The sequence below is a fragment of the Coregonus lavaretus genome (assembly GCF_964263955.1).
Source record: "Coregonus lavaretus genome assembly, chromosome: 19".
Lineage (NCBI taxonomy): Eukaryota > Metazoa > Chordata > Actinopteri > Salmoniformes > Salmonidae > Coregonus > Coregonus lavaretus.
In genome coordinates, this window is record NC_140006.1 from 39764009 (window position 1) to 39776922 (window position 12914).

General features: G+C 45.7%; 2 protein-coding genes across 3 annotated transcripts in view; one reads left to right on the plus strand and one right to left on the minus strand.

The window, feature by feature from the left end:
- The window catches only part of LOC311146446 (parafibromin), a 53746-nt gene that overhangs the window by 29673 nt on the left and 11159 nt on the right, over positions 1 to 12914 (minus strand). The window lies entirely within an intron of this gene.
- On the plus strand, positions 1907 to 5195 carry LOC311146447 (beta-1,3-galactosyltransferase 2-like). Its single transcript, XM_084182951.1, has 2 exons — positions 1907 to 2179; positions 3432 to 5195. The coding sequence occupies exon 2, from the start codon at positions 3690 to 3692 to the stop codon at positions 4797 to 4799; it is 1110 nt and encodes a 369-aa protein (XP_084039077.1). The 5' UTR covers positions 1907 to 2179; positions 3432 to 3689; the 3' UTR covers positions 4800 to 5195.

The window sequence follows — 12914 nt, forward strand, 5'->3', positions numbered from 1 at the left end:
CTGTCACTGTTTAATGCCAAAAGTAATTAAATTGCATTGTTGTTATATCGTGAAAGGAAACAATAAAAACTATAATTACAACAACAAAAAGTAGGATAGCAGCCTACACAAGAAATAACTACTATTGATAACCATCTAGATGGCACCTTGATATATACGCTCTACTAGTCAATGGGGAGGGCATGAAAGACAACATCAGGAAACAGTGCCCTTCACTCCCGCTGGACAAGCACTACTGTCCAGCAACTGAGTTTGCAACACCAGGGTTGTGGGTTCGATTCCCACGGGGGGCCAGTATGAAAAAAATAAAAATAAATAATGTATGCACTCACTAACTGTAAGTCGCTCTGGATAAGAGCGTCTGCTAAATGACTAAAATGTAAATGTAATAGTCTAACCTATAGCAGAGTGCTTTCGACACCCACTCCTTTGCTTTTGCCATATCGGGCAGCAGCTACCCACTTCTCCAAGCAATGGCTGCCTGGTATTGTGATCCAATAATTTCCATGGTAATATAGAATGTTCATTCAAATGATGTTAACTGATGTGGCTCATGCAATGGAATGTATTTTTTTTATAATGTCAGTTGAGTTTAATCAACAGCAAACATTGATGGGTAAACTTCCAGCTTTTACTTCCTGCTTTGCTCCTATGGGTACACCGTCACAGCCCTACCTACAGCCTGATGAATGAAGATCCAACCCTACATATTGGCAGGAGGAAGGCAAGTCCCATCCAACTGGGAGTGGTCTCTAACATATTCATTAGGGACGTGCATATTTCCCTTTTAAGACGATTCAATTACACATCTAGATACATGGGCTCTGATACGTTTTAATTCGGTTTGAATAGAGTAAAGAATCGATGCGATACACTAACATTTGTTGCAAAAAACATTCATTTTCCATTCTAATTTAAAATCTGCTGCTGATGGAGCTCCTGAGCTGGGCTTCTCTGAGTTGGATCTGTCTGAGCTGACTCCTCTTGGTGTGTGCGCGTGTGGTGCCATTTTAGCCTCAAAACACCACAATGGGCACCTCCATATTCCACCCCACTAGAAGCTTCTCACGTCCCACTCGCACACAAAAACCTGAGGGGAGAGAATTGAGAGATAAAGCAAGGGTGGCAGGGTGAAATAGCATTTTGTTGTGCTCCAGTGAGAACATGCTACAGTTACAACTGCCACTCCGGTAAAGGGAAAAAAAGGCATTGAGCTTAAGGTTTGGAGTCCCTCCAAATGCTCTGGCAAAGATCAGCTTATGAGACTGCCTACATGCCTTGGGAGGGGAGCACTGTAGCCCTCCCCTCAGAGAAATCCTTTTGTCCTCCGTCGGAGGTGTGGGAATTAATAGTTCAGGAGCCCTCCTCTTTTAGAGCCGCGGGTGGTGTGTGAGACGTGGAGCATACTATCACCAAGCCTGCAGCTGTCTATCAGACTGTACAGAGAAAACAACCCTCAGTACCCCCCACCAGAGAGAGCGAGTGAGAAAGAGAGATAGCGAGCGAAAGAGGAAACACGAGGGCAGAAAAGATGAGGCTAAGAGCAGTGAGAGAACCAGAGACGTACAGAGGAAAGAACAGGCAGGTATTCATTCATCCTGCGCTCTGCCTAGCAACGTCGTGAGGGAGCAACTGGAGCGGAGTGCCTTTGCCCCTCTCAGCAGCAGTACCGATGATCTGCTGGATCTCATCTCCACGGCTCTGCTAGCCTCAAGTTATCAGCAGCAGCACACAGCCACCACTGAACATGAGACTGCAGCGCTGGTGCTCTACACACACACACACACACACCGAAAAGCAGTGTGTGCTCATGGGAATTTCGTAATGAGTAATATTGAACTAAAACCAAGGGAGGGACAGCTCTGCATGTGGGCGTGTTCACAGTAAGAGGAAGAACTGAGAAAACATAGCAGAGGAAGAACGACAGCATCCAAACCTGAGGATGGGATCCATAGAAGCAGTGGCTGCATGATTGGGCCAACCACACAGTGGGAAAAGTGTAACCGTGCGACGGTGATGAGAGCTGAGCCAAGGTGTGTGGTGGCCAGGGAGAAGAGATAGCTAAACCATTCAATCTGGGGGCAGCACTGGGCAGAGGCATAGGGAGGTTGTTGTACCCTGAGAGATGTGCAGAGCAATTCCTTAGTCCTCCTCCGAAAACGACTTGCACTGGGAACAGGTATGTCTTTTGGTCCGGCGTGCTCAATTCCAGCTCCAACACAGCTGACATATACTCACACACATCGCTCTTCAACAGCGTAGTGGTAGTAAAAACTGCTAAGTACACAGTTTCTGCCTTGTTTTTGTTTAGAACACACTGGGTTGTGTAAGTGTCAGTGTTTCTTTGTGTTCCTAAGTACGTGTCCATGAGGGCTTAACATTGGGCTTTTCAGCGCCTCTTGTGCACTCACAAACAACCCTTTGTTGTTGTCAGAGATGGACAGAGAAGCTCCCTATTTAGTCCACACCTATAGGTATTGACCTTAAAATCACACACAGGAGCTGTTTCACAAGGAAATCTGCAAATAACCCTAAATGTATGTATGACAAGCAGTATCAAAGTGAGACCGGTTCTCCTCATCTCCAAGCAAACTAATACTTTTCAGCTTTATCAATGCCTCCAGTGTACTCTAAGTAAATAGCCGTTGACTGGTCTGGCTCAATTGACGGAGGAGTTCCTACATTGATGTCGTTAGGCATCTCCGACCTGACTAGAGATCTGCTAAGGCTGACCTATAAAAAAAAAAAACGGAATGCAACAAGCAACTGCTAACTTTTTTCAAGCAGCTTTATCAACACTTCTGTTGTACACCGAGAGACAATGTACTATAGTTCTGGATAGTCTATTTACAGCCCAGCCGTTGCCTGGTCTGGCTCAATTGACGGATGAGTCTGTGTTGGTCCATTGACAGGGAGTCACCCCTGACCTGCCAAGAGATCTGCTCAAGCTGACACACGAAGCCTTGTCTCACCACTTCTCTTTTCTTCAGCACATTTTGTTTTTAATGCAAACTTGTCAGTAAGTGACAAAATCAGTCAGTGTAGAGTTTCATACAATCCACAATTCAAACCCATCAGAGGTGGAAAACAGCTGGAATGGATCTCCACTCTGTCAAAGACCAGACACTGTTAGCGTCGCACCCAGCCCGTTTGACACTCGGCCAGTTTTACATAGTGTAAATAACAGTTACCAACGGCTCTCTCAGAAAGCAAGGGAGACTCATTAGCCAGTCTAATCTCTAAATGAAATGCTAAACAGGACTCATAAGCTTTGAAGAGCTGATTACACTTCTCATAGTTAATTCATCATTAGTAGATTAATAGTAGTAGAGTTATGGTCGAGTCACACCAATACAATCCCTCAGTCACCCCACACCAAGTGTTTGGTTTAAGCATGGGTGTTAACAATATCACTGTTGTTTTTCTCCTAGATAAAAACATCAGCCTCTGTTGAAGACTGCACTTCGTCTCTGAGCATCAAGCTGGTTGAAACGTACAGGCAGGTCTGACAACTGACCAGCAATTCAAAAGTGACTTGAATGGAAATACAGCATGCACCACCCCTGGTGTAGCTCCCTCAGGAACCCACGACACGTCACCCTGTCATCGGCGATAAAGGTTTGTTCGCACACAACAAGTACCTGACCGAGTGTCAACGCTGCCCAAGTGAGGTGGTGCACGCAGCCACCATGCAGTGGAGGCGGCGCCACTGCTGCACGCACATCGCCAGGCTCCTGGCTCTCCTCTCGTTGCTGGGGGTCCTGGTCATCCTGAGCCATCAGGACTGGCTGCTGGGCATCAAGGGCTCAACATGGCAGAGGGAGAACCCAGTGGCTTACACTGAGGGAGGAGGACTACACTTTAAAGACAAAGGGAATCACAGCTCCTCACAGATTCTATGGAGGGCGACTAATGCTAGCTTGAGCGGAGAGGTCGGGCTAGGGGGCCTGCTGACCTCGGAACCCTACCCTTACATCATCAACGAGCCCAACAAGTGCCAGGAGGGTGACCCAGCGCCATTCCTGGTACTGCTGATAGTCACGGAGGCCCAGCAAGTGGAGGCCAGGGAGGCCATCCGGCAAACATGGGGAAACGAGAGTGTGGTCCCGGGCCTTGTCCGGCTCTTCCTGCTGGGCGTGAAGGAGGGTGAGGTGGGCCGCCTGCAGCAGAGCAGCCTGGAGGCAGAGAGCCGGAGGCACCATGACATCATCCAGCAGGACTACATGGACACGTACAACAACCTGACCATCAAAACCCTGATGGGCATGCACTGGGTGGCCGCGCACTGCCCGGGCGCCAACTACGTCATGAAGACAGACAGTGACATGTTTGTCAACACCGAGTATCTCGTCCACAAGCTGCTCCGGCCCGAAATTCAGCCCAAACGGGACTACTTCACAGGCTACCTGATGAGGGGCTATATTCCCAACAGGAACAAGGAAAGCAAGTGGTACATGTCCCCCGAGCTGTATCCCAGTGAGAGGTACCCCACCTTCTGCTCAGGAACTGGCTACGTGTTCTCGGGGGACCTGGTGGGGAAGATCTACAGGGCCTCTCTGGGCATTCGCAGGCTGCATCTGGAGGACGTCTACGTGGGCATCTGCCTGGCCAAGCTGCGGATCGAACCCACGCCACCGCCCAATGAGTTCCTGTTCAACCACTGGCGGGTGTCCTACTCCAGCTGCAGGTACAGCCACCTTATCACCTCCCACCAATTTCAACCCAACGAACTGCTCAAGTACTGGCACCACCTCCAGCGCAACAAGCACAACGCCTGCATCAACACGTCCAAAGTCTAGATGGGCAGGTTTCACCAGAGGAGACTTCAGGGGTACAGCCTATTTGGTGACAGAGGATCATGGGTGATGTTTGATCATGGCCTGTGCAGGAGTCACTGGCAAGATGTAACCGAGTAAAGCACATGTTTTTGGACAAACTAATGGTTGACGGCAGTCTTTTTTTTTTTTACTGCCACTATAGTTGTTTTTTATACATACATTAATTGATTGTAGAAATGGATGCGTCGGTGTACAGAGGAAGACCTGAATTAAGGCCGCTATACACTTCATGCAAACAGCGCGACATAGCGTCATATACAGGCCGTTCCAAAATTTAAGCCACACAAAAGTACATAGAACTAAATCAAATCAAAATGTGTCAAATGTGCCAAATACAACAGGTGTAGACCTTACAGTGAAATGTTTCCTTACAAGCAAATAGTCTGGGTAGCCATCTGATTAGATGTTCAGGAGTCTTATGGCTTGGGGGTAGAAGCTGTTTAGAAGCATCTTGGACCTAGACTTGGCGCTCCGGTACTGCTTGCCGTGCGGTAGCAGAGAGAACAGTCTATGACTAGAACCTTCCTCTGACACCGCCTGGTATAGAGGTCCTGGATGGCAGGAAGCTTGGCCCCAGTGATGTATTGGGCTGTACGCACTACCCTCTGTAGTGCCTTGCGGTCGGAGGCCGAGCAGTTGCCATACCAGGCAGTGATGCAACCAGTCAGGATGCTCTCGATGGTGCAGCTGTAGAACTTTTTGAGGATCTGAGGACCAATGCCAAATCTTTTCAGTCTCCTTAGGTTTTGTTGTGCCCTCTTCATGACTGTCTTGGTGTGCTTGCACCATGATAGTTTGTTGGTGATGTGGACACCAAGGAACTTGAAGCTCTCAACCTGCTCCACTACAGCCACGTCAATGAGAATGGGGGCGTGCCCGGTCCTCTTCTTATTCCTGTAGTCCACAATCATCATCTTTGTCTTGATCACGTTGAGGTAGAGGTTGTGTTCCTGGCACCACATGGCCAGGTCTCTGACCTCCTCCCTATAGGCTGTCGCATCGTCTGTGATCAGGCCTACCACTGTTGTGTCATCGGCAAACTTAATGATGGCGTTGGAGTCGTGCCTGGCCATGCAGTCATGAGTGAACAGGGATTATAGAAGGGGACTGAGCACGCACCCCTGAGAGGCCCCCGTGTTGAGGATCAGCGTGGCGGATGTGTTGTTACCTACCCTTACCACCTGGGGGTGGCCCGTCAGGAAGTCCAGGATACAGTTGCAGAGGGAGGTGTTTAGTCCCAGGGTCCTTAGCTTAGTGATGAGCTTTGAGGGCACTATGGTGTTGAACGCTGAGCTGTAGTCAATGAATAGCATTCTCAAGTAGGTGTTTCTTTTGTCCAGGTGTGAAAGGGCAGTGTGGAGCGCAATAGAGATCGCATAATCTGTGGATCTGTTGGGGCGTTATGCAAATTGGAGTGGGTCTAGGGTTTCTGGGATAATGGTGTTGATGTGAGCCATGATCAGCCTTTCAAAGCACTTCATGGCTACAGGCGTGAGTGCTACGGGTCGGTAGTCATTTAAGTAGGTTACCTTAGTGTTCTTGGGCACAGGGACTATGGTGGTCTGCTTGAAACATGTTGGTATTACAGACTCAGACAGTGAGAGGTTGAAAATGTCAGTGAAGACACTTGCCAGTTGGTCAGCGCATGCTCGGAGTACACGTCCTGGTAATCCATCTGTTCCTGTGGCCTTGTGAATGTTGACTTATTTAAAGGTCTTACATCGGCTACGGAGAGCGTGATCACAAGGACGAGGGAGAGCTTTGTACGCGTCTCTGTGTGTGGAGTAAAGGTGGTCTAGAGTTTTTTTCCCTCTGGTTGCACATGTAACATGCTGGTAGAAATGATGTAAAACGTATTTAAGTTTCCCTGCATTAAAGTCCCCGGCCACTAGGAGCGTCACCTCTGGATGAGCGTTTTCCTGTTTGCTTATGGCCGTATACAGTTGAGTGCGGTCTTAGTGCCAGCATTGGTTTGTGGTGGTAAATAGACAGCTACTAAGAATAGATGAAAACTCTCTTGGTAGATAGTGTGGTCTACAGCTTATCATGAGATACTCTACCTCAGGCAAGCAAAACCTTGAGACTTCCTTAGATATTGTGCACCAGCTGTTTACAAATATACATAGACCGCCACCCCTTGTCTTACCAGAGGCTGCTGTTCTATCCTGCTGATACAGTGTATAACCCGCCAGCTGTATGTTATTCATGTCTTCGTTCAGCCACGACTCGGTGAAACATAAGATAATACCGTTTTTAATGTCCCGTTGGTAGGATATACGTGCTTGTAGTTCATCCACTTTATTATCAAGCAATTGTAAGTTGGCCAATAGTATCGATTGGCAAAGGCAGATTAGCCACTTGTCGGCGGCTCCTTACAAGGCACCCCGATCTCTTTCCGCGATATCTCCTTTTCTTTCTACTGCGAATGACGGGGATGAGGGCCCTGTCGGGTGTCTGGAGCATATCCCTCTCGTCAGACCCTTTAAATACAAATTATTTGTCCAGTTCAAGGTGAGTAATCGCTGTTCTGATGTCCAGAAGCTCTTTTCGGTCATAAGAGAGGGTAGCAGCAACATTACATACAAAATAAGTTACAAACAATGCGAAAAAACACACAACATAGCACAGTTGGTTAAGAGTCCATAAAACGGCAGCCATCCCCTCCGGCGCCATTATGTTTACTACATGTCAAATATGGGCTGTAGCTGCGTTTGTGTGAAGGGCCCACCCCGATTCCAGGCTGTATCACAACCGGCCGTGATTGGGAGTCCCATAGGGCGGCGCACAATTGGCCCAGCGTCGTCCGGGTTTGGCCGGTGTAGGCCGTCATTGTAAATAAGAATTTGTTAACTGACTTGCCTAGTTAAGTAAAGGTAAAATAAAATAAAAATATGTGAATAGTGGATACTGATACATCTTAGACTGTATTGGTGGACTGTCACTGTCCGGTATCCATTTTGTTCAACTTGGGTTTAAATAATTTCCTTCTTTTTTTTTTTTTAATGTTGTGTTTCAAAGAGCCTTCAAGGGTACTTCAATTATTCCCCCCAAAAGATTGTTGGGCATACCTGAGCATTCTCAAAACGGTGGTAAAACCACTTCTAGTGCCAATAAAAAGTGTGAAGTATCAAAAAAAAACAAAAAGGAACATTGAATCATCTCACAAGTAGCAGTTGAGCTGCAGGAAGAATGAAGGGCAGGAAATCTGCAAGAGCAGAGAATTTAGTTGAAAGAGGAAACAGATGTGGGTGGTACACAGGGCATAAATTAACACCTGCCAAATGAGTAGATTTAGGTATTGGCGGGTAAGAATGTGTATTTCACCAGCCACAGGGCCCTACAGTGCAAGCATTACATGTGTGAATAAAAATTGTCAAAAGTCAAGTACAAGCACATGTACGAGTTAGAAAACTGCTGCAGTATTTGTTTTCAAAGTACTTCTGCTGTTTTGTTTCATAGCTACTAATTGCACAAATAAATACTAATCTTATATCCCACCTCGCGCAGCAACACTGACTGGCAGGGGAGCTGAGCTCACTGAGTGAAGTACTGATAGATTAATTTTTGGATGAGCTGCGAACAGGCATTTACTCAAAAGTCTACAAAGTGAGACTGTCCTCGTGTTTCTTGGCTATTTACAGTGGGGAGAACAAGTATTTGATACACTGCCAATTTTGCAGGTTTTCCTACTTACAAAGCATGTAGAGGTCTGTCATTTCTATCATAGGTACACTTCAACCAAAATCCAGAAAATCACATTGTATGATTTTTAAGTAATTAATTTGCATTTTATTGCATGACATAAGTATTTGATCACCTACCAACCAGTAAGAATTACGGCTCTCACAGACCTGTTAGTTTTTCTTTAAGAAGCCCTCCTGTTCTCCACTCATTACCTGTATTAACTGCACCTGTTTGAACTCGTTACCTGTATAAAAGACACCTGTCCACACACTCAAACAGACTCCAACCTCTCCACAATGGCCAAGACCAGAGCTATGTAAGGACATCAGGGATAAAATTGTAGACCAGCACAAGGCTGGGATGGGCTACAGGACAATAGGCAAGCAGCTTGGTGAGAAGGCAACAACTGTTGGCGCAATTATTAGAAAATGGAAGAAGTTCAAGATGACGGTAAATCACCCTCGGTCTGGGGCTCCATGCAAGATCTCACCTCGTGGGGCATCAATGATCATGAGGAAGGTGAGGGATCAGCCCAGAACTACACCTGGTCAATGACCTGAAGAGAGCTGGGACCACAGTCTCAAAGAAAACCATTAGTAACACACTACGCCGTCATGGATTAAAATCCTGCAGCGCACGTAAGGTCCCCCTGCTCAAGCCAGCGCATGTCCAGGCCCGTCTGAAGTTTGCCAATGACCATCTGGATGATCCAGAGGAGGAATGGGAGAAGGTCATGTGGTCTGATGAGACAAAAATAGAGCTTTTTGGTCTAAACTCCACTCGCCGTGTTTGGAGGAAGAAGAAGGATGAGTACAACCCCAAGAACACCATCCTAACCGTGAAGCATGGAGCTGGAAACATCGTTCTTTGGGGATGCTTTTCTGCAAAGGGGACAGGACGACTGCACCGGATTGAGGGGAGGATGGATGGGGCCATGTATCGCGAGATCTTGGCCAACAACCTCCTTCCCTCAGTAAGAGCATTGAAGATGGGTCGTGGCTGGGTCTTCCAGCATGACAACGACCCGAAACACACAGCCAGGGCAACTAAGGAGTGGCTCCGTAAGAAGCATCTCAAGGTCCTGGAATGGCCTAGCCAGTCTCCAGACCTGAACCCAATAGAACATCTTTGGAGGGAGCTGAAAGTCTGTATTGCACAGCGACAGCCCCGAAACCTGAATGATCTGGAGAAGGTCTGTATGGAGGAGTGGGCCAAAATCCCTGCTGCAGTGTGTGCAAACCTGGTCAAGACCTACAGGAAACGTATGATCTCTGTAATTGCAAACAAAGGTTTCTGTACCAAATATTAAGTTCTGCTTTTCTGATGTATCAAATACTTATGTCATGCAATAAAATGCAAATTAATTACTTAAAAATCATACAATGTGATTTTCTGGATTTTTGTTTTAGATTCCATCTCTCACAGTTGAAGTGTACCTATGATGAAAATTACAGACCTCTACATGCTTTGTAAGTAGGAAAACCTGCAAAATCAGCAGTGTATTAAATACTTGTTCTCCCCACTTTTAAATTAAATACTTGTTCTCCCCAATTGTTTTGTTCACAAGCTTGGTTGTTTTTCAACATTAGTTTGAGTCTGCTGCTTCAACTGAGAGCAAAGAGCTGTTGCTCAGATCCCAAATCTCATGCACACAGGATTTGAGTGGCTCCATTACCACAGTAACCTCCTGCAATTAAAGGGGCAGCTTTTTGTTTTAGAAACATTACAAAGCATGGTCATCTGTATTTTTTATTTTATTTGTATGTAATTATGGCCCAAGAAATGTTGGCTGGTAAAACATCAGATTGGCTTGTAGGGGGCTACCTGCCAGTGGCTGGTGGACCAAAAATGAAATTTTAGACCCTTGTGGTACACCAAAAACCAAGAGTGGTAACAGACATTTAAAATCAGGTTATACATTTTTCAGCCAATTGCAGAGAGAAAAATAATGAAAACTCCTTGGACAATGCTCAGCCTGAGGGCACCCCACCCCCATCAATGACAATCAGCTATGCAGAGAGAGAGAGTACGTCTGGCTGGAAATTGAATCGTTCTTATAATAATAATAATAATATGCCATTTAGCAGACGCTTTTATCCAAAGCGACTTACAGTCATGCGTGCATAATTTTTTTTTTGTGTATGGGTGGTCCCGGGGTCGTTGATAGTACTGTGGTAAAAGTGCAAAGCCACTTCAAGGGTGTAGCCAACATTTGTGTGAAAGTGCCTTGACACGTCAAGGGTGTAGCCAACATTTGTGTGAAAGTGCCTTGACACGTCAAGGGTGTAGCCAACATTTGTGTGAAAGTGCCTTGACACGTCAAGGGTGTAGCCAACATTTGCGAAAGGTCTTTCTAGCGTGCCATGTTACCATAGTGAAGAAACAGAACACTTACATGCTACAGTTCGGTTGTTACACAGCTGTTAAACGTTACGGTAGACACAATGTAGTTGTAGCTATGTAACAAATAGCTGAAAACACAACGTTGTAATAGAATGAAACGCACTAAAAATAAATAGTTCAGCCTAGTAAATGAGTCAGAAAGGAGATGTCTACATGGTGAGTTATCCTATGCATAACCCTTCATCCATTTTCACACAATTCAGAGTAATTCTATTCTGCTTTGTGAATGAACTTTCTTCAGAAGCAATGTTCTGTGAAATGTATGAAAATGATGCCTTGAGATGAACTGAAACCACAGCAACGGCTAGGTAGAATTTCAGAATGATAAAGCTGGTAGAAACACACTGAAATGAGACCACTGCACTGTGTGTGTGGATGAGGAAGACAAAGCTGCTTGACCTAGGTTTGCCCATTTGTTGAGATGTCACTGAGCCGTGACATGTTCCCCTGTCCTCTGTGGTTCCCTGCAAGCAGCACCTGGAACCCGATCTCATGGGCAGCCTCTGGGTACATTTACATTTTAGTCATTTAGCAGACGCTCTTATCCAGAGCGACTTACAGTTAGTGAATACATATTTTTTTTTATACTGGCCCCCCGTGGGAATCGAACCCACAACCCTGGCGTTTATCACAGGCCCAAAGACCTGCCACCACAGAGGTGGAGTGAGCCAACAGTACACTCCCGAGTGGCGCAGCAGTCTAAGGCACTGCATCTCAGTGCTAGAGGCGTCACTACAGACCCTGGTATCACAATCCGGCCCGTGATTGGCAGTCCCATAGCGTGGCGCACAATTGGCCCAGCGTCGTCCGTGTTTGGCCGGGGTAGGCCGTCATTGTAAATAAGAATTAGTTCTTAACTGACTTGCCTAGTTAAATAAAGGTTAAATAAATAAAAAAACATTTTAAACAAATGGGCTGGGCAGGGCACAGAGCAACAATATGCCTCAATCTTTGGGTGATAGGCTAGTCACTGAAGCCAATCAGTGCAACATGAGTAAGAAATTGACTTGCGTGTTTGCACCTGCTATTTTCCACAGTATGTCATCATTTAAAACAGATTGTTAACATTTAAAGTAGATATTATTAATATCCGTTTACTTTCACTTTGTTGTGGTTCTAGCGCCATGTCTCATTTATAGCATGGTACATGCAATGCTGGGGTTGTTTGGTTCCTGCATGGAGTAAACATACTGAATCTATACTACCAGTCAAATGTTTGGACACCTACTCATTCAAGGATTTTTCTTTATTTTTACATTGTAGAATAATAGTGAAGACATAAAAACTATGAAATAACACATATGGAATCATGTAGTAACCAAAACAAGTGTTAAAATCAAAAATATATTTGATATTTGAGATTCTTCAAATTGCCACAATGACAGCTTTGCACACTCTTGGCATTATCTCAACCAGCTTCATGAGGTAGTCACCTGGAATGCATTTCAATTAACAGGTGTGCCTTCTTAAAGGTTAATTTGTGGAATTTCTTTCCTTCTTAATGCATTTGAGCCAATTAGTTGTGTTGTGACAAGCTAGGGGGGTATACAGAGGATAGCCCACATTATGGCAAGAACAGCTCAAATAAGCAAAGAGAAACTTACTTTAAGACATGAAGGTCAGTCAATACGGAAAATGTCAAGAACTGTTAAAGTTTCTTCAAGTGCAGTCGCAAAAACCATCAAGCGCTATGATGAAACTGGCTCTCATGAGGACCGCCACAGGAATGGAAGACCCAGAGTTACCTCTGCTGCAGAGGATAAGTTCATTAGACTTACCAGCCTCAGAAATTGCAGCCCAAATAAATTCTTCACAGAGTTCAAGTAACAGACATCTCAACATCAACTGTTCAGCGGAGACTGCGTGAATCAGGCCTTCAAGGTCAAATTGCTGTAAAGAAACCACTATTAAAGGACACCAATAAGAAGAAGAGACTTGCTTGGGCCAAGAAACACGAGCAATGGACATTAGAAATGTGTCCTTTGGTAT

Coding starts and splice junctions, on each gene's coding strand:
- LOC311146447 (XM_084182951.1), top strand. CDS start 3,690: ATGCAGTGGAGGCGGCGCCACTGCTGCACGCACATCGCCAGGCTCCTG.